Source organism: Eulemur rufifrons, chromosome 16, assembly GCF_041146395.1.
Source record: "Eulemur rufifrons isolate Redbay chromosome 16, OSU_ERuf_1, whole genome shotgun sequence".
NCBI classification, from domain to species: domain Eukaryota; kingdom Metazoa; phylum Chordata; class Mammalia; order Primates; family Lemuridae; genus Eulemur; species Eulemur rufifrons.
This window is the reverse complement of record NC_090998.1, coordinates 58,134,660-58,156,620: the sequence shown is the minus strand read 5'-3', so window position 1 is coordinate 58,156,620 and position 21,961 is coordinate 58,134,660. Positions and strand designations below refer to the sequence as shown.

Genomic DNA, 21,961 nt, shown 5'->3' with positions numbered 1-21,961 from the left:
GATCTGTGGATCTTATTTATATAATCTGGATACAAGGTTTTTTTTTCCCAGCTGTATTTGTTGTACATTATCTTTTCCCACTCTGTGATCACCTTTTCATTCTCTTGATTATATGTTTCTTAAAGACGAAAATTAGAAACTCCTGTTTCTAATTTTAATGTAGATCATTTTACCAATCTTTCCCTATACTGTTAATGTCCTTTGTATCTTCTTTAGGAAATGTCTGCCTACCACAAAGTCATCTTCCCTCTGACTTGTAATGCCATGTATGCCATATGGCCAGTTGTTGTAAATGCATAGGTGGTTTTTAGACTTTTTCTTCAGTAGAGAGAAGTATTTGTACTATTTACTGGGCACCTAAAACCCAACATGGCACTTTGCATTTTATAATATAAATGCATATTTACTTCTTTTATGTTTTTATGAAGACTGTAGAGCCCTTGAAGCTATTACTTCAACTTATTGTTAAAGTGAGTTCTGTTCATCATTGAAAAGTAACACAATGTAATGGTTAAGGGGAAGGTTTTTTCTAGCTCTGCCATTTACTACTCATATGGCTTTGGGCAATTTACTTCTCTCTCTCTGATTGTGTAAAATTTATTGGTAAAATGGGGATAATAGTACTTACCTCAGAGGAATTGCAAGTATTGAATAAAGCAATACACATTAAAATGATTTTAACAATGACTAGTATCTAGGAAGCTCTCAATAGTGGTAGCTGTTATTGTTGCTGTTATTTTCTCAGCATTTAGAATTGTTCCAGGCACACAGTGGATATTCAGTAAACACATTAATTCGGGTGGATTAAATTGAATTGAGAGAACTAAATTTTCATGGCTGTATTCTGTGTTCACAAACTCTCATTTGGTTTACAGCCTCTTGTTTACTGTGTCCTGCTTCCTTTTTGTAGATACCTAGATTTTATAGAGGTATAGCATTCAAGATCCCAATGGCCCACATACTTACTTATTGTTTACATTATTGTCATTTCATTACACCTGAATTCTTGTGGGAGGAATGTCATAAAATTATTTGGGAAGGAAAGTAAAGATATATCATTGAATCCTCCAATCGCTTAATATAAAAGAGATCATTGGTAGTAGGGAGCCAGAGTATATGCATTTGGATTTTGCTTTGTGTTGTTAAACAGAATTTTAGGGCTGACAGCCTTGGTGAGATCAATCAGTACAATCTGAAGGTCACAAAGAGTAAATAAACAACTGGCCTATGCCAAGGTTCAAACTTCATCCAGCACTGTTTCCCACTATTCTGTTATTTTGATAAGGAATGTTTACAACTACCCATCATTGAAAACCTGATGGTGGCTTGAACAAGAAAGGATTCATTTATCTTATATAATTAGCTGCTGGGAGATAGGCCGTTATGGGTTTTTGTTCAGTGGCTCAGTGATATGACAGCCCTGGGCTGGCTTCCCTGGATCTTTTTGGCCTTTCTGACATGGTGGCTTGATGGCTATGGTGGCTGCTGGCATCACATCCCTGCCACATTCACAGGCAGGAACTCTTCCCATGCCACTTTCTGATCAATTGGGACAAAAGAAAGTCTTTCCTGGAAGCTTATTTGCAGACTGTGTCCCTTAATCACCCTGAATTGCAAGAGACTAACAGCAAATTCTATGGTGGGAGGGAGGCAAAGGAGAAGAGGGTTAGAAATGGCTTTTGGGGAGCCCTGCAACAGTGCCAGTCACAGATGTGCTATCTCTGCTCAATATTTATTTGTATAGCAGTTTGACACTATATTTTCTAACATAAAAGTCTTAATGTATTATGTACTATATCTCAGGGTGATTTCTTCTGGGTTTGCTACAATTAGCAATCTGAAAAAAAGAGCCTTGTACCTTCATGTTTATCCAGTCTGTACTGTTTCAAAATGTTAACATAACCTTTTTGTATGTTTGCCATTGACATCAAATGTAAGTACCTTTCAAGAATTATTGACAAAATGTATTTCTTAACAGGATAAGAACCCATTCTGCATTAACCGAAAATGTGCTTTCTCATAAAGTACAATTTGACAGTAGGATCATATCAAGGTAATTGTGATTTTATTAAATTTTTTAATCCCATGATTATAAAAATGTATTTTCTTTTTCATATAGAAATAATAATGAGATTACATCAATTTGTGTCATTTAAATGAAAAAAGGTGAATTTAAAGAAACATTTTTATGTAATAGCTACTAATCTATTAGAAAAATGTAGGAAACATGAACCTGTAAGAAAAACATTTTAATTAAAAGCTATTTTAAAAGTGATTTTAAATAAATGTCTTTTAGAAAGGCACTTAGAAGTGAATTTTTAAAAGATATGTATTACTACTAGAAGATTCTAAACTAAAAGTTAATCTTTATATAAACTGCCTTAATTCCATTTCAATGAGTTAACTTTATAGATTATTGATGGATGCAGCGGGTGACAAGGAAAATGATTCTTAAATGTGTTATCTCAGTCTCCTAAACTTCTAATAACACATAATGCTACTTGATGTTCTTTGTGTATATAGCTGGCAAAATGTATTTTGAAATTATCATATTTTTTCAGTGATTTTAAACTTTTCTATGATGATAAAAGATAATAAGTATATATCTTTGAGTGCCTTCTTGCAAGCTCAACATACTTTTAAGGTATTCCACTTTATCCTAAAAGTCTGTGTTGAATTAGTAATCTACACTGTAGTATATACATATTCATATCAGTATGAGATAAAGGTTTTTCTCTATCCAAATCTAACTTGGATTCACACTTCAGTGCTATCATGTTTTCCCTACAGCTTAGCATAACCCCTGCTCATTGCCACACACTCCAGGGAGTTATGCTATCCCTCTTTGAGATGCACAATTTTAGTTTATCATTTAATTTGAAATTTTCCATTTCAAAAAATTTAATATTCTATTTTTCTAGAAATGGACGTGATGCTTGTAGAGAGCTGATCGGGTTCTTTTTTACGCATGACCAGTCCCTTACGATTTATGAATATCGACAATTTGGGAAAAACAGGTATGCCATAAAACATTGTTAGAACTCTCAAGATAATTCTGAGAAGCTGAATAACTGTACCTTTTTTTTTTTCATTTAACTTCTAGAACAAACGTGCTCCCTTTTATTCAAAAAAGCATTTATCGTCATCAGTGTGGACGAAGAAAAGGAAAACAGTACCAACTTGGTGATTTTTATGTTGTAAGTTAAGTGTATGTGTGCAAATGTTTAATACCAGGTGTTGGAGTTTGTGGGGTCTTGGGGAGGTGGAGAAACAGGGCTTCTAGTCTTCAGTTTATTTCTTCTCCTCCTTCCTGAGCAGGGACATTTGTGTGAATGTGTTAATGGTTGATGTTTCCCTTGGAGTTTCTGCCTCCCAGGCTCCAGTCTTAATGGCCTGAATCTAAGCACTGCAGTTATTCTCTGTAACACCCCCTATTCCACAATGCGGGTTGTCCCCAGGGAAAGCTTGTCTCTTGGTCCTTTGAAAGGCTTTTCAAAGCTGAATCAGTGGGTAAGTGGCTACCTCAGTAGCACCAGGAGTAATGAAAGCAGCCTTATCCTTTGAGGACGCACAGTGTCCTCCATGTGAAGAGGTATTGGCTTCTGGAACTGTCATATATCTATCCACCTTGTGATTTTCCTACCTTGAGAAATTTCTGGCATGTAGTATGTCACAATTCCCTTGAATGAGTGAATTGTGGATAACGTAATATTTTGTATAGTGGTCTTAACATTTTAAATCATATTCACATATTATGTCGTGATTAAAATGTATCACTATCTACAGTGATCATTCAAGTAACAAATATATGTTCATAGGCTAAGCACTAGGGATAGAACAGTAAGTTAGACCCATTTCCTGCTTGCAGTCTAATTGGAAACACAGATAGGAGAGCCGGAAAGGAGGGGCAATGATCTAGTTTTGGGCAGTAATAGGAGGCTTCCTGGAGAGAGTGTCATCTAACTTTGACTAGGAGTTAGCTAGGCTGGGATAGGGAGATAAGAGAGGGTAGGGAAAGGCTTCCACATGGAGGAGACAGCTCATGCAAAGAACAAAAGCAAGAAATCACATGGCTTATTTGGAGAACTGGAAGTATTTCCGTCTGGTTGGAGTATCGAGTTCAAGGTGGGAGTTGGGCAAGAGATGAGTTGGAGCTTATTAAAAGCAGCCTATGTTAAAGAATTGCCTCAAATATATTGGGAAGTAATTGCTTTTCTCTTGTAAACTTGTCTTTTGTTGTAGAGATGTTGGCTGTGAGCCTTATAATGGGGAGGAAAGGGAGCACCCCCTTTTTACTCCTACACATACATGTTTTTGAGATAAACAATTAGTCTTCAAGTAAGAGGGCTTGACAGCCCCATTTGTCACACATAGCTCATCCTAGAGTCACCTGGTAATTGGAGTGATTTTCTGTGTTAGCTAATTGGCTTTATCCAGAGGAAAAACAAACTCTTTACATCTTTGTGACAGGAGGTGGTTTTGTGCTTGCAGCAAAGTGCCTAAGTTAGGCTCCTCTCCTCTCACAGAAACTGGGAGATGGGGGCGCTATCTTCCTTGAGTTTTACATTTCAAAGAGTGGCTCACAGGTCCTTGAGAAAGACTTTTCTGAGTCATGAAGCAAACAATATGCCTACCTAATTTTCAAAAGAACTTATATACATTTCAAAGGGAGGAGAAAGTACTTACGTTATAACTTCAAATTTTCTAAGAAACAGGAGGGGAGGGAAATCTATTCCCTTATAATCATCCGGAAGAATTATGCTCTACTTTAAATTTGTATTTGTCCTTACGCTGGTAATGTTTATTTGAGCAACTCAGAAATTAAAATAATAATTTTCTGTTTGTATTAAGAATTTTTGATAGGATTAACCAGATTTGTAATTCCAGCTTCTTGGGAGGCTGATGCAGGAGAAGTTTGAGGTTGCAGTGAACTATGATCCTGCCATTGCACCCCTGGGCAACAGAGCGAGACCTGTCTCTTTAAAAAAAAAAAAAAAAAATTGGTAGGAATTTTGTTGGTGAAGCTTTGATGCTTTAATTAGGTTAAAATTAGGTTTTATGGTTATGCAATGTCTGTCATCAAAGAACTAGGTAAAAGAGTGTGATGACTCTCACAGTTCATCAATTAGTGATACATCTTTCTGTGGCCCAATAGCTCTATTCTTGTATGTAGGGATGTCATAATTTCGATTCAACTAATTTGACCTGTCTTCCTCTGATTCTTATAAAAATATCTGAGTTTCTCATATTGCTGGCTTTTTTGTTCACATAGACTGTTACAATAGAACATTGTTCTAATCGAGAGATTGATTGCAAGATTAGTTCCTTTATTTTCCTACAGTATTAGGTGGATGAAGCCTGTGTAGTTCCTAAATATTTTACAAATATACCTTTTTAAAAAAGTTATTAAAGTATACCATGTCATATATAATCAAAATCAAATATTTTAAATTAGTATTATTTGTATTTTACTTCTTATATACTTTTTATTAATAGCTTTAAATAACTCATCTGTTCATTTCTTCAGGGTGCAACCTTGACATTTTTGAATTCTGATCATCCCAGTCTTCCAGAAAGCATAAAAAAAAATACATTACTTATACTCCGAATCACAAATATTGATCAAATAGCTTTGGATTCTCTTAAGTAAGTCAAATATACATTTATCATTTTGAAAGTAAGTGAAAGACTATTTTTTTTATTATCTTAAAATGAGATTCTATTACAAAGCATTTAGACTTTAGTTAAGGTTTATATTTTTTAAAAACAAAGCATAGCTGTATGTGTCTATTTTATGCAATGTATTGTACTTAAATATACTCCATGTGTGGGAATAGTTGCAATCAGTTAAAGATTTTAAAACTCCCATTTTATGTTAGAGATGCCTTATTAATTTGCCTTTGCTTTAAGAGTTTTATTTTACTAAATGCTACCAAAGTGGTAGCATTAAGTAGTAATAACTTTTAAAAGATAGGATATTGGTACGATATTATAATGATTTCCCCCACATTTTATTATGATGCTTTTTTTTAGCATTAAAAAAAATTCTTGGGTCCCATATGCTTATAGTATTCATTGACTGATAAAATGCATAGTGAAAAAATAATTCTATGAATAAAAAATGTTTTTAAATGAATTTTTTAGTCATAGGAATATATACGTATGTATATTTGTGATATTATGTATTAATATATATAGAGAGGCCATATCCCATAAATTGGCTATAAGAAAGTCTGTGTTTCTTTGTCATTTACTGTAATGCTAAAAGTGAAAGCATTTGGCAGGTAGGGGTTGGGGGGACTTTTTGAAATAACATTTTTACATTTTATACCTTTGCAAAGTAAAACTGCTTTTAAATTTAATAGTTTAGTTAAGTATTTAAAAGACCATTGAGGCCGGGTGCGGTGGCTCACGCCTGTAATCCTGGCACTCTGGGAGGCCAAGGTGGGCGGATCGTTTGAGCTCAGGAGTTCGAGACCAGCCTGAGCAAGAGCGAGACCCCACCTCTACTAAAAATAGAAAGAAATTATATGGACAACTAAAAATATATATATAGAAAAATTAGCCGGGCATAGTGGCGCATGCCTGTAGTCCCAGCTACTCGGGAGGCTGAGACAGGAGGATTGCTTGAGCTCAGGAGTTTGAGGTTGCTGTGAGCTAGGCTGACGCCACGGCACTCACTCTAGCCTGGGCAACAGAGTGAGACTTTGTCTCAAAAAAAAAAAAAAAAAAAAAAAAAAACGACCATTGAAACAGCTACAAAAATGAGTATGTTCACAGGTAGTTCTTGGAAGATTTTAAGGATTTTAGCTCTTGATTTGATCCTTTTGGACATCAAAGCAGAAGGCAAAATTGGGACTTGATTAAATTCTAAGCATTCTTCCAACTTTGAGGGTTTCTCTGAGTCTGGAGCAAGGAAAAGCTTAGAGTGTCCATACTCAAAATTGTAAAATTGAATATATTTTTATCATTGGGAACATGTCAATTGCAGAACTGCTTCTGTAGAACATGAAGATGATATAATGACTCAAGAAGCCAATGATAGGCTGGTCATCAAGGCCATTCAAGGTATGTGTCATTACTATGCTCTCAAGTAGTTTGAATTTTCAACCTTTTTTGTTTGTACTCAGTAAAATAGTATTTTCCAGGTATTTCTCAGTGGCACTTTCTATTTGCCTATTTAAAAAAAAATATTTTTCGAAAATATTTCTGTATTTAAAATATTTATTTATTTATTGGAAGTATTTTAAATGATTCCTGCTTTAATTGTCCTAACTGAATAACTAGTATTATGTGAATTATGAACTTAATAATTTTAGATATTACTAGGTAATACAGGTTTTACTCATGAACTGAATAAAATATAAAAGTGATTTTTGTAACATAATACTTTTCTTGTATATTAGATAATATTCTAAAGAAATTTGTGGTGGCCTGGTTTAAAAGAAAAAAATGCTACATTGGGAGCTATATGTTTGGACTCTGCTGTTCAATACATGTATGACTTTGGCAAAATCCCTCACACGTGTTTCTTTACCTCTAAAATGGGGGCAATAATACCTCTCTGATTAACTTTCCAGGGTTGTAGTAGGTATTAATAATAAATGAGATATATTTCAGGTCTGGATACTAAAACATTTTACAAATTTTGTTTCTAGAGTCTAATTTTATAACCATTGCAATATACTAGGCTCTGATTCCTTCGTTGGATCTCATAGTCTAGAAGGAGAGAGGTATTACTTGTGTATTACTTGTGTGACAAGTAATCACAATAATTAACATATAATTTATGAATTTTGATGAATCCTGATTTATCATGTAAAGATAAGGGAAGTCCTAGAAAGAAGCCAAGAAACAGATTTGAAAGTTGTCTGAGATTGGTATTTGAGCTCTCAAATATTCCTGATGCCATTGTTAGTAAATAGTTTATTCTATCATGGTTAATTATTAAATCTGGCAACATTTGTTCTTTTCTCTAATGTATTATGTCTAATAACTGCTTTAGTAAATTTACTAATATTTTCTTAAGTAAATATGGTACAAACTTCATTAAGTGAAATAACTGAGCTAGAAGGAGAATGCTAGGGACTGAAGAATGTAACCTCTTAAGAATTTCTGGAAGGAGGGGTTACTTTAAAAATATAAATATAAGATAGCGTTCCAAAGCCTTGATGCTATTTAACATACAAGTTACAATTTGAAGATTTCAAACTATTTAAAAAATGTTGAACAGATAATTTTTGAGTGACTTGCCTGGTATCAATTTTGTAGTTCAGTTGATAAACAACAAAGACAGAGAAAAGGGAGTAAAGATGTGGGAGTGGTTAGATAAAGGAGTCAGACAATAAAAACCAAGGTCTTATTTGTAACATTTAGGTTATTTTCTTGCTGATAAAGTGAAACATTATTTTCCTGTATCTGAAATGTAACACTTTCACCACACAGTGGTGCTATAGTTCTGGCGTATTCACATGTGATTTTATATTTAATCCTCTTTATTAAAACCATTCTATTTTTCAAAGTCTTTTGTCAGTCATACACAAGGTTTGGTTGAATATTCACATCCCTGTTTTCATTTACATCAACTTTAATTTTCTTACAAGAGAGAGAACCGTAGCTTGATGCATTTGTGCATAGGAACAGTTAGTTTCCATTTCTCTTCTTATTGAACAGATGTGCTAAAAGAAAAACTACATAAAAGAAGTGTTCGTATTTTGACTGGATTGGGAAGATACTTTCAACAATTGGACAAGGAAGGAAATGGACTTTTAGATAAGGCAGATTTTAAGCAAGCTCTAAAAGTATTTCACTTAGAAGTGTCTGAAAAGGTATGTGCCATAGAAAATTCTCTGTAACAAATAATGTATTATTTTTAGGTGGCATTATTCACATTTTAACTACAATTTTAGTAGCACATTTATTTTCTCCTTTATGCCCTGTTATCAGTGTTAGGCCATCAGGCAATAAGTTTTGTTGAATTTTAACATTTCAACATTACTCTATCACATATTTATTAAGAGCCTAATAACCAGGCATCCTGCTAAGCTCTGAGACAACATACTCTGTACTCTCAAGATCTTCATAATTGAAGGAAAATGAAAATAAAACAAAATATATATGAAATAGAGAATGTTTTTCGAACACATGGTAACTAATTCCAAGCCAGGTTATGGGGAAGGAGAGGGAAGATCATGGAAGGATTCCTGGAGGAGATACAATCAAGCTGAGTTCTGAAGGATGAGGAGGAAGAGAGGGGGAGGGGAGTGGATCAGACAATGAGTATTTCCTGAAAAGGAGAGGCACATGTGAGGGCTTGAATTAAAAAGGGAATGTGGCCTGGTCCCCAAACTGCAAATGGTTAATCTTCACACATACTGTTGCTTCTGCTGTGAGTAATCTTTCACGAGGTCTTTGCATGCTGGATTTTCTCAACATTCAGCTCACAGCTTTCTCTACCAAGAGCACTACCCTGACACTCTGTCTAAAGGAGCACTCCTGTCTGATCCCTCATCCTTTCCATACCAACTTCCCATTTTATTTTTTTCAGCCACTTTGTACATTTGTCTGGCACCGCAGAATGTAAGTCCCAGCAGGGCAGGAACCAACCAGGGTGCTTCTGGCTTCCTGCTCTTTTTCTAGCACCTCAAATAGAACCTGACACATGGCAAGTGCTAAATAAATAGACAATGAATTATTTTGAATGAATAGATGTATGGAAGGAAGGAAAAGAGAAGAATGGAGAGAAATAAGTTTGGTACATTAAAGTCTTGCAGGCCATGCTAAGAAATTTGGATTTTATTCTAAAAGTATGTGAACTTGAAACTCATTTGCCTCAAGGATTTCAGATAAAAGACTCTATTGCATTGTTCTCCTTTGCTTCAAATGGTTTTTGACATAGATGTAATGTACTAATATTTTGTGGAGGGAACATTGGAAATTGAATTTATGAGATTCAGGTTCAAGTTCTAGCCTTACTGCTTGAACTGTGTGATCTTGGACAGGTCTCTTAACCTCACTGATTGACAGGCTCTGCCTGAGCATTTCAGAAACAATTGCTGTAGTTGGAGTTGCTTGGAGGCTCAAATGAAAAATTTCCATGGGAATATGCCTTATCAACTGTAAAATTCTGTGACAATATGATGTCGCCTAACATTGTTCTGACATGCTTGTCTCTCGGGTTTTTTATGATGTTTAATCTTGTGGTCCACCTAGTGATACATAGCAGGGATCACCTAACTTCACCTCTTCTTTTCATAGATTAAAAAAATAAAACAGCAATAGGAAATTAGAAAGATGTGGCATCTTTGTCCACAGTCATACAAGTGTGAATGGAAAAAATACGCAAACTGTGTTTTTCCTCTGCTTTCACACCACAGCAATCAACACACCATACTTCTGTGACCAAATGTGTATGAGGGTTTCCTCACACACCAAGCAGCAGACGCTAGCTCTGTGTGTTCTCCAATTCAATTCAATCCTGATGCTATCTACCTGGAGGTGGCCTCAGATCCCACAGGTTGAGGGCTCAGTCCCACAGAATTGCACCCTCCCTTCCCCCAGATACCAGCTGCAAGTCTGGGCCTTCGGAACGTCTGACCGACCAACTTCAAGTTGGGGTTCCCACGACCTCCTCTCTGAGTTTGACTAATTTGCTAGAGCAGCTCACAGAACTCAGGGGAACTTACGTTTAATGGTTTATAATAAAGATTACCAAAAATACAGATGAAGAGATGAATAGGGCAAGGTATGGAGAAGAGGGGTGGAGCTTCCATTCCCCCCACCCCCCGCCCCGCCCTGCCCCACCCCGGGCATGCCACCCTCCAGGAACCTTCACTGTTCAGCTATTCAGAAACTCTCTGACCCCTGTCCTCTAAGGCCTGTTATAGAGACTTCATGGGATAGGCATGATTGACAACCATGTAGGAATGTGATTAGACAAAAAGGATATGATGTCATACTAACAGACTGAGTAGGGAAACTCACCAAGGCCTGTCCAGATGTTTCTTGGCCTCTCTGTGCAGCATTCCTTCCTAAATGAGAGTCTTAGAGGCCTACAATCAGACAAGGTAGGTCAGAGAATTTCTTTCTTTATGGTCGTCTCCAAGACAGAAAGGGAGAGAAAGGAGCAGGTGGGTGAAAGCAAGACAGCAGAAGGTCAAAGAGAGAGATTCTATTTTCTGAGGTCTGCTTCTGAGGCCTAAGGTGCCCCAACATTATAACAAGACTATAACAAGGGCTGAGGGAATTATGAACCAGGAACCATAGATGAAAACATACACACGCACATGTGTGCACACACACACATATGTATTAAATCTCATAATATCACACACAAGTAATTAATAACTGGTACAGAACTAGAATCCAGATAGTATTCTAGCACTTTTTCTGCATTACCACAATACCCTTTTTGATTGGTTTGCTAAATTTTTATGATCAGATTTAGGAATAAAAATACAATAATTATATAAGAATTCCAACAGAGGGAGAACATATATTATGAAAATATAAGTAAGCTTCCCCCTTTTCTCATATATTTTAAATAATATTCTCTGTTTTTTTTTTCTGTAATATCACTGGAAACTGCTCATGTAATGGCTCGAGAATAAGAACATAAGAATTACTAACCTGGGTCTAATTGTGGAACTAGAGAATGTTTGTGGGAAGGCATAGTCGTTATCCCTTACTTGAAATAAAAAAATGATATGCACCCTGAAGAGACTAATTTATGTGGAGATTATCAATGAATTTACCTCAGCTTTTTTTTCCACTGAATTATTTTCCATTCAGTACCATGACTTAGCAAGAAAGAGTTACATAAATTTGTTGCTAATTATGTTAAACATCTTAACTCTTGAAAATAATTTATTTTAAGCATCAAGAAGTATCTTTTAATTCTAGTATTCCATGACTTGGGGGAGCAAATCTGTCTTCTCTGGTCCGTATTACTCATGATTTTAAAGGTCAAACTAATCTTTAATGCAACTGCATAGACACTTAAAGTCTTACATAATGTATAGGGCATTATGATAGACCAAAAAAAAAATGTATGGATTATTGAGATTTGAGGGAAGGGAAGGCATCTTGAGATTTAATTCTTCTAATTAAAATTTTATTTGAAAAAATTAGCGGGAAGTAGAAGAGAATATTTTTTTGAGTGCTTATTATTTGCCAAGCACCTTACTAGGTGTTTTATTTACAGTCTCATTTAAAGCTAACAGCTTGATTGAAACATTGAAAATACATTTACCTGAGTTTGAGAAAATACATGCTGTAATTTATTTGTTGTCAGGAACAATGTGGATAGCACTTTCTATCAAATAGTGCATTTGCCAAAGGAGTAAATGGCAATAGTGAAGTGAACAAACTGGCATAAAGGATATATTCAAAATTACACTTTTCAGTGTAACTTATGGAGTGATATTAGAGTCATTCAAATCTATACTTTCAAGCATGAAACTAGAAAAAATACAATTAGTGGTTATAATGCTATTGGAGGCATTCCAGAATTTGAATTGACTTTTGAATTAATCACAGATCTAACACATTAAAAATAACTGAATATTCAAAACTGAGTAAATGATAACCATATATATATATATATATATATACACATATATATACACACACATATTTTTTTGTATAGAAAGAAATTGAACTCAAAATGGTAAATTTGTTACTGGAGTGTGGCGGGGGCAGGAGGGATATACAGAGAAAGGAGAGAAATTGGTCAAAGGGTACAAAGTTTCAGTTAGATAGTGGTATAAGTTCTGATGACCTATTGCACAACATGGTGATTACAGTTAATAAAAATGTTTTGTATATTTAAAAAGTGATTTTAAATGTTCTCATCACAAAGAAATGATAAATACTTAAGGTGATGGATATGTTAATTTGCCTGATTTGATCATCCCACAACGTATACATGTATTAAAACATTACCTCATAGCTCACAAATATATACAATTATCATCTGTCAATCAAAAATAAAACAAAACTTTAAAAAAGATAAATTTGGAAGCTATTGTCAATCCTAAATGTCTCCTAACTTTATAGAACTGTTCACCACAGAGTTCTCTTAAAACAGCTTTCTTGGTGGCTTTGAGTGGATTTATATGTAACATTTTGAATTTTTTTTATTAAATGAGCTATCTTATCTAGGGTTACAAAAGATATGACAAAATACAACTATGATGATTTTCTTGTGACCATATATGACTTAAAAATGTAACAGTGATCTCTGTTTGATTATTTCTAGGACTTTGAATCTTTATGGCTAATTCTGAATGTCAATGGTAATGACAATGGCAAAGTTGATTACGGAGAATTCAAACGTGCCATTTTTGGTGAAATGAATGAATACAGGAAATCATTTGTTCGAAAGGTAACTCTGTTAAGTAATCTTTCAAACTGTTACCTTTAATAGATTGTTAGGTTTATTATTTTAAAACTATAATGAATTACCATTTAAAATGTTTTAAGTCTATTATATTTACCTGTAATGTATGTTGGATTTAGTAAAACACAGAACAAATAAGCACATACTCATATAGATCTACCCAGAATAAAGCAAAATGACTTATGCATATGTTTTAGAAAAATATTATAAAAAGAAAATAAAATTTGAAATCAAATATTGGTTAATAAATTACTAGCTCTGTAAATTGCTGCCTCCATAAATTAGTAGCTACATGGCTATGTGCATTATAAAATATCTCTGAGTTTCAGTTTCCTATCTCATATAGTTAGTATTAGGATTAAAAGAGATAATAAATATAAAATTCTTAGTGTCAGTATTCAATATATTTTATTTTAGAATGAACATTAAAAAATGTTTCTCTGGTTCTTATCATATGCATGCTAAATATTAACATGAAGATTAAAATGATCATGTGAGATTAGAATTAAAAACAGGAGCCCTGATTGTTACAGGAAACTACATGTTACTAGGGTTCTGGTAGCCATTTTTAGAGTATGCTTTTGATCAATGTAGTTCTCCTTTTCTTTTGCATATGGACCTAATATAAAAGGTACATGTAACTAATGTTGAAACACAGCTATTCCATATAGAGTAGTATAAACAATTATATCAAGTATAAATCTCAAATAGAAATCTCTACTTTTACTGGCCAAGAGATACTATATAAACCTTAAATTAAACAAAATTACCCCATAATGTTTATAAGTTTGTACTTATTTGTAATTTACATGTCTTGCTAATAGATCAGGAATAGAAACTAGAGGCTTGTCTCTTTCATAAATCTTGGTATAGGGAATAAAGGATAAAGGAAGAGTTATAAAGGACTGTATTAGTTTGCTTGGGCTACCATAAAATCCCACAGACTTGGTGGCTGAAACAACAGAAATTTATTTTTTTAAAGTTCTGAAAGCTAGAAGTCCAAATGCAAGGTGTCAGCAAGTTTCTCTCCTTGTCTTGCATAGCCACCTTTTCACTGGTTCTCACATGGTCTTCCCTTTGTCTGTGATGTTTGTGTCCTACTCTCTTCTTATGGGGACACCAGTCATATTGGATTGGGGCCTACTCTAATGATTCCATTTTAACTTAATTACCTCTTTACTGGCCTATTTTCCAAATAGTGTTATATTCTGAGGTAGTAGGAATAAGATTCAACATATGAATTTTGGAGGAACACAATTCATTCTACAACAGGTACCATATTTCTGTGAACTCAATATTGTGAATAAACAAACTGGATTCTAGTTTTGACTCTTCTGCTAATATGGGATGTTGCTTTGGGTAGCTTGTATGTTTCTATGTACCTAATCCTCTTCCCAGTGAAATATTTTGTGTTACTCAGACTTGCACTGAATTAGAGGAGCAATAAAACAACTAGCATTTTAAAAGGTAGTGTTAAATTTCAAGAAATAGAGCAACAAAACTCATTTAAAAAATATTTCACTTTCTCATTAATTTTAGTGATGAAACATTTGCAAGCTCATTTCTTGAATTAAAATAGCCCACCTGGCAATTTGTTATGGCTGTTTGTAAGTTTCATGTAAATCCTACACCTAGAAGTTACCCAAGAAGTCTTTTACCCAACTCTTCCATTTGCAGAGGACAGCCAGGGAAACAGAGGTTTGGTTACTCTCTTAAGGTCAGGATGCTAGAAAGTGGTAGAACTTTCTACTTAACTACAGGTTTCCTAATATCTTGCTTCAGTAGCATTTCCGTTGCATTTATAATGTTTCTTTCATATACTATCAGGTTGGTGCAGAAGTAATTGTGGTTTTAGCATTGTTGAAATTTGCTGTTTGATATTGGAATATATTCTTAAATTAATGTGGTTATGTTACACATCATTTTAATGCGCATATCTTGCTTAATGTTTTTTTGTTCATGACTTATTACTTGCTGTTTATTTTATATTTATTTTAGACTATGGAAATGAAGTTAGACAAAAAGCAAATTCTAGCAATTTTTTTATTTGAGTTCAAAATGGGTGGTAAAGCAGCAGAGACAACTCGCAACATCAACAACGCATTTGGCTCAGGAACTGCTAACGAAGGTACAGTGCAGTGATGGTTCAAGAAGTTTTGCAAAGGAGAGGAGAGCCTTGAAGATGAGGAGCGCAGTGGCTGGCCATTGGAAGTTGACAATGACCAACTGAGAACAATCATCAAAGTTGATCCTCTTACAACTACATGAGAAGTTGCCAAAGAACTCAAGGTCGACCATTCTGTGATCATTCAGCACTTGAAGCGAATTGGAAAAAGTGAAAAAGCTCAGTAAGTGGGTGCCTCATGAGCTGATAGAAAATCAAAAAAATCGTCATTTTGAAGTGTCGTCTTTTATTGTACCAACAGCAATGAACCATTTCTCTATCGGATATGCGAGAAAAAATGGATTTTGTACGAGACTACCGGTGACAACCAGCCCAGTGGTTGGACCAAGAGGAAGCTCCAAAGCACTTCCAAAGTCTGACTTGAACCAAAAAAAGTCATGGTCACTGTTGGGTGGTCTGCTGCCAGTCTGATCCACTACAGCTTTCTGAATCCCAGCAAAACCATTACATCTGAGAAATATGCTCAGCAAATTGATAAGATGCACTGAAAATTGCAACACCTGCAGCCAGCATAGGTCAACAGAAAGCGCCTGATTCTTCTCCACGACAATGCCTGACTGTATGTCGCACAACCAACACTTCAAAAGTTGAACGAATTTGGCTATGGAGTTTTGCCTCATCGGCCATATTCATCTGACCACTCGCCAACCAACTACCACTTCTTCAAGCATCTCGACAACTTTTTGCAGGGAAAACACTTCCACAATCAGCAGGATGCAGAAAATGTTTTCAAGAGTTCATGGAATTCTGAAGCACGGATTTTTACACTGCAGGAATAAACAAACTTATATCTCATTGGCAAAAATGTGTTGATTGTAATAGTTCCTATTTTGATTAATAAAGATGTGTTTGAGACTAGTTATGATGATTTAAAATTCATGGTCTGAAACTGCAATTACTTTTGCACCAACCTAATAGTTTAGTACTTTTCAACTGTTTTGTTTATAGCTCAGAAATAACCTGCCACAAAATAGAAAATTGGTTCTTATGTCTAATGATTTTGTTAAAAAGATAACATTTCACTCTTTATTTAGGCATTTATGAAACTAGATTGCAACAGAACTGGAAGTGTGCCTATTATAGATGTAAGAAAATGTTATTGTGCAAAGAAGCATTCTCAAGTAATTTCAGGTATTTATTATGAGTCAAAATACATTGGATTTCTAAAATGTTAGTTAATAAAAGTAATATCTTTAAATAATATTAAAGCATAGACTGAAGCCATTAGGGAGGAAATAAGCAATTTTTGTAAACCAGAAACTTGACAGCTATTTGCCCTTCATTTAAAAATTCTTGGCTTTATTGTCTGTACTTATTTCTGTCTCTGATATTTATAATAGACACAGAACTCCTATTTTCTGCTTAGGAGATACTGAGGAATTTAAGTTAAAAGAATTTAGAGAACAGGTAATTACGTGTGCAGGTTCTCAAACTTAGTTTTATTGTATCTGCTTATACAGTTATCTATACTTGGGTATTTAAGGTAGAATGAGGGAGTGTATTTCTCTACAGATGAGGCTATACATACAATGACCATTTTTTTCATCAAAATTTGAGGCTATAGTAAATTTCTCAAAGTTATCCTAGAGATTCATTTCCTGCTATATTTCTTCTAACTGTATTTTTTTACATAATTGATTTATAAATGCATTCTTATTATAAAGAAAACATTTGACCACCACAACTCCTCTCTCATTACATTCCCTTCATAAAAGTAAAAATTATCTTTTAACATATATATTTCAGTTCTTGAAAGGATTGACATGAAAGGTGCATTAAACATTTTTATGTAGTTTCTTTTTATATTCAACAATGTGATTTGGGCTCTTCCCATGTTAATCCACATTGAGCTACCTTATTTTTATCTGCTATCTATTATTCTTTTTATAAACCAATATACTACAATTTACCTGGCCATTCTCATATTGGTAAGCTTTTAATTTCTGATTATTGGTATATAATCAATGAAGCAATGCATATGCTTATTTGTGATTCCTTAGGTCTATTTTCTACTGTTTCTTTAGATGATATTAATACCTAAGAATTAATTACTTGGGAATAGTAAGTAAAATTAGTAAGTAAAATAGTAAGTAAAAAAATCTACATTTAAATTTAAAATGTAAATTTCCTCAGGCTAGGGGCTGCATGGTGGGGATCCTGACAGGGGGCTGGCACCCACCCCCTGGGCATCACAGCCCCTGCCCTAGGAAATCTACATTTTAAATTTTAATTGCTATTCCCAAATTACATTGTGAAATGGCTATACTAGATTACACTGCCATTCTTTGGAGAATTCCTCCACAACTTTGTGAACAATTTAGTTTTTGCCCATCTGATAGGTTAAAAAAATTTTTATTTGCATTTTCCTGGTTACTAGGGAGGTTAAATATATTTTCATACAATTATTGATCATTTTTTCATCTTTTATGAATATTTATGACCACATTTTATGAATGGTTTCTTTTCAATTTATGATTTTAATTATATACTATTAAATAGCATAAAATACTATTACTTTAGAAGTTTATTTCTTAATATTAAAAGAAGAAACCTTGTAATTATTTTGGTTTCTTATCATCAACGTTTGTATATTGTTTATTTTTTGTCATTCATTTATTTGTTAATTAGCATGTGTGTGGGCATGAAGCTTTATTTATTATTTTTAATTGTGAAGTGAAAGCAAAACAATAGATTTGGTTATGAAGATTAGTGCTAATCATCACAGGCTTCCAGATTTCTAACTATTTATTTCAGATCAAAATATTTCATTTTGTTTATCAATGACTTTAAACAAACACAGCGTAAGAGAATTTCTAGTTTTATTCAGTTCTCTTTGGTATATTTTTTCCCTTTATACACATGTCATCCTCTCTGCTTCTTTCTCTTTAACTGGTCATGCATGCTAAATATAAGAAAAAAGTAACTAAATAGTGTACTTATTTCAAAATTAGGTGATTTCAACATGGTGTATTTTTTCTCTTTGTCTTTTCTCATCTAATAATCTTAATTAGGTTGCTTAAGTAGCTTTAGTTTTATTATGTGTCATTAAAGTTTTGATTAGGATTTTGTTTTTGTTGTTGGATAAGCCTTTGTTAGCTTCAGAAATTCCATAATTTGTCTTTTCATTCACATTAAGGACAACAATCTGGCAAGCTAAATAATCTTAAAAAGAGGAAAACCTGTAACTGTATTTAAAAAAAGAAAATAAAACTATTATTATCTATGTTTACACTATATTCTATTCATATGCCCATCTCTGGGATACAGATTGTTTACAATTTACAATTAATTTCAAGTTAAGACTTTTATACTACATATAATTTAATTTTAACTATAGAGAATATTCACTTTTTGATATATTAAGTAATTCATTAGGATAAAGTATTTTAAGGTTTAATAGAAATGGGATACCCCAAATGTATTTCTGTGAAATAGTATTAGAAATATAATGTTTATTGTTGTAACTATTTTTCTGGTCTTTAAGAGGAGCAAAAGAAATTTAGTTACAAATGATGGAAGGTAGGTATTTCCTGGGTATGTATTTTTCAAGGGGTGGAGAATATTTAAAGGAAGTATGAAATTCTTGACTATTTAAAATATAAATTTAAGTAAGAAATGCTTTTCTTAGAAAAAAGTGTGTTAAAACTCATGTGTTCCATGGTATAGATAGTAAACACAGAAGGAAATTTCTCCTGACAAAATTTATGTTTTTATATACATTAAATCTTGATTAATATTTAGGCTTGACTAACATTGAATTACAAATTCATTTTATTGTTTTACATTAACATCACTACATAGCACAATTATTCAGTCCTTTTTCATTTAACATGTTTTTCATTGAACACTTTGTCCTCTACTTCTCATATGTTTTTAAAAGACAGCAAACTTCTTGATACCCAAAGTAGATTTCATTCCTGTAGTTTGAAAGGCACTTTACAATGCTTTATTTTCTAAGTCTACTAGAAAACCTCTGGTTTGTGGAAAAAAAATCCAACTCTCACTCTAATTTTGTCCACCCCATTAGACAAATGATTAGAGTGGCATTCCCATTTAAGCCTGTTATTTAAAATGAAAGCTGACTTTAAAACGTTTTAGAGAGTCACATAGGTTTTCTGACCACTTTTTTACTATTGTATAGCCTCTCTTTATTCTCTTTTGAGTATTATCTGGCCAACTTTAGTTTCCTTTCATCTTTAATTTGTCTTATTAAAAAATTTATGATTTAAAAAAATACATTCTATGCTAGGATCCTGGGGATGGATCAGCGCAAGAGAGAGAGGGGCAGGGAAGGAGTGGCAAATTAATGAGATGAATTAATTCTACTTAATGTTTAAATAAGTTGGAGAGTAGCTTAAGATTTCAAATTAAGCTACTTGTTGAAAAGATTGTTGAAAGCAAATTGTTGAAAAGATTTCATTAGACGATTCTTTTATTATCATCAGTCATTTTACTGAACTTTTAAGGAAACTGTTTCATAGTACTATTTTACAGGCCATTCCACAGAGGAAGAAATCAAATCATCATTTCTAGAAACATTAAAAGATACCTGCAGCAAGTCTGATGAAGTGTCATATGGTGAATTTGAAGATTACTATGAAGGTCTAAGTATTGGGATAGTAGAGGATGAAGATTTTGTTAACATCTTACGTACTCCATGGGGAATTTAGTTTTAAATGATGAATATGTTATCAGCACTAAGCATTTTAGTGGAGAGATGAATTGAATGTAAAGTATGATGAAACACTGGAGAATATATTTTCTAGTACTTCTTTTATTCTGTTTTTTCTCAAAAAATTTGAGTCCAGATGAGAAATATTCAGAAAGATAGATGTAGGAGTGTGTGTGTGTTTGTGCATGTGTGTGCATGCTCACATGTCTATAAATTTGTAAAGTTATGTCTCCTTGGTTTATTATTTATCTTGTATACATTTTAGGGGTTTTTCTTTATGAGCCTCAATAGGAAAGTTACATCTGCATCAAACTATATGAGAGCATCTGTATAGTAATCAAGTTTCCTGTCCTTTTACTTTTTTTGGCTACCTCTTCCTCAGAATATAATTGTCACCGTTCTTAATATGATGAATTGGAACTCTGCCCAAAGCCTATGAGACTGAAATAGTTCAACATATTTTAAACATATGACAATGTTAAAGAATTAAAGGATATACAAGAGATATTTTTCAAGCAGTGAGATTATAGATGTTTTTTGTATTTCAGATATTTAGAATGATGAGGATACACCATGCAATGCCCATTTAAACACTGACTTGTCCTCTAAATTATATACTATTGCTTGTTCAATAGAGAACAATGTAGTTATTCTACTGACCTGTTGTGGTCTTTCTTTTATTCTATATTTAATTTAACTGCAATCCTTTTCATCTGCATAGAATTATTATTTAGCTAGAAACAATACAATATGGAAGGGGAAATGTTCTCTTAGATTATTAAATAAAGATCTCAAAAAGTACATTATTGCATATATGGATCTAAGGGATAATTTAGTAATTCTTACCCTAAATGTAAAAGTATATTTTGTGTCCTAAAATGAATGTATGCTATTCTAACCATCTCTTTTTGGTATACCAAACAACTAAATCATATCTTTCTAAATACATATTATTTAATGTTTAGATGTATTGTATTATAATTATTCTTTCTAAATTCTCCATTACTCACTTCTCCCTGGGAATACAGAGAGAAGAGATAACTTTATGAGTTGTTTTCAAACTCATAATTTTAATTTTTATATGTTAATAGAACATAAATTAGAAAAAAATAAGTGGTTCAAAAATGAAAATATATACTTTGTAGAATATCACTTTATCCATCTATACTTGAAGCGCTATCAGAAGTGTGATATATATGAACCCAATAAATTCAGAGTCATACTTTTCAAGATTTGAGGAGGTACTAAAGCTTACTACTAAAATATCAGAAAGAAAATATGTACAAATCTCTTAGTGCTATTTTCACTTGCTAAATTCTGTATTTCTTGGCATTTTTATTTCAGTTAGATTATTGAAATTAAACAATATGCTAGAAGAAGTTTTGGCAGAAATTAGTTTATAACTATTTCTAAGTCATATTTTTTTCTTGGGAAAATTCATCCAACCCTCTTAAACCCTACAAATTGTTCCTGTGGTAAAATGACTAATACTATGGGTGCTCAATATGCATATAGTATTTTTAGCTGATAAGTTTTTATTTAGTTCTCCTTAACAAAAACCTGTTCTTAATACGGATACACCAGAAAATGTATAGGCTGTCATATTGTAAAAAAAAAAAAAGAGAGAGAGAGAAGGTCCTTCTGGAATTTAATACCTTAATATGACAACATTCTCTATTAACCTTTATATTCTTAATATAAATAT

General features: G+C 33.3%; 1 protein-coding gene across 3 annotated transcripts in view; it reads left to right on the top strand.

Moving 5' to 3' along the window:
* The window catches only part of CAPS2 (calcyphosine 2), a 40,128-nt gene extending 19,531 nt beyond the window's left edge, over positions 1-20,597 (top strand). For 2 of the 3 annotated variants that reach the window (XM_069490148.1, XM_069490146.1), the window contains 9 exons: positions 1,979-2,053; positions 2,922-3,017; positions 3,104-3,197; positions 5,528-5,646; positions 6,992-7,068; positions 8,674-8,828; positions 13,259-13,384; positions 16,619-16,715; positions 20,079-20,597. In XM_069490148.1, coding sequence (XP_069346249.1) covers positions 1,979-2,053; positions 2,922-3,017; positions 3,104-3,197; positions 5,528-5,646; positions 6,992-7,068; positions 8,674-8,828; positions 13,259-13,384; positions 16,619-16,715; positions 20,079-20,254 — 1,015 coding nt within the window. In that variant the 3' untranslated portion in view covers positions 20,255-20,597. The remainder of the gene's footprint in view (positions 1-1,978; positions 2,054-2,921; positions 3,018-3,103; positions 3,198-5,527; positions 5,647-6,991; positions 7,069-8,673; positions 8,829-13,258; positions 13,385-16,618; positions 16,716-20,078) is intronic. The other variant, XM_069490147.1, reaches the window with a different exon arrangement.
* Positions 20,598-21,961: the final 1,364 nt, after the last annotated feature.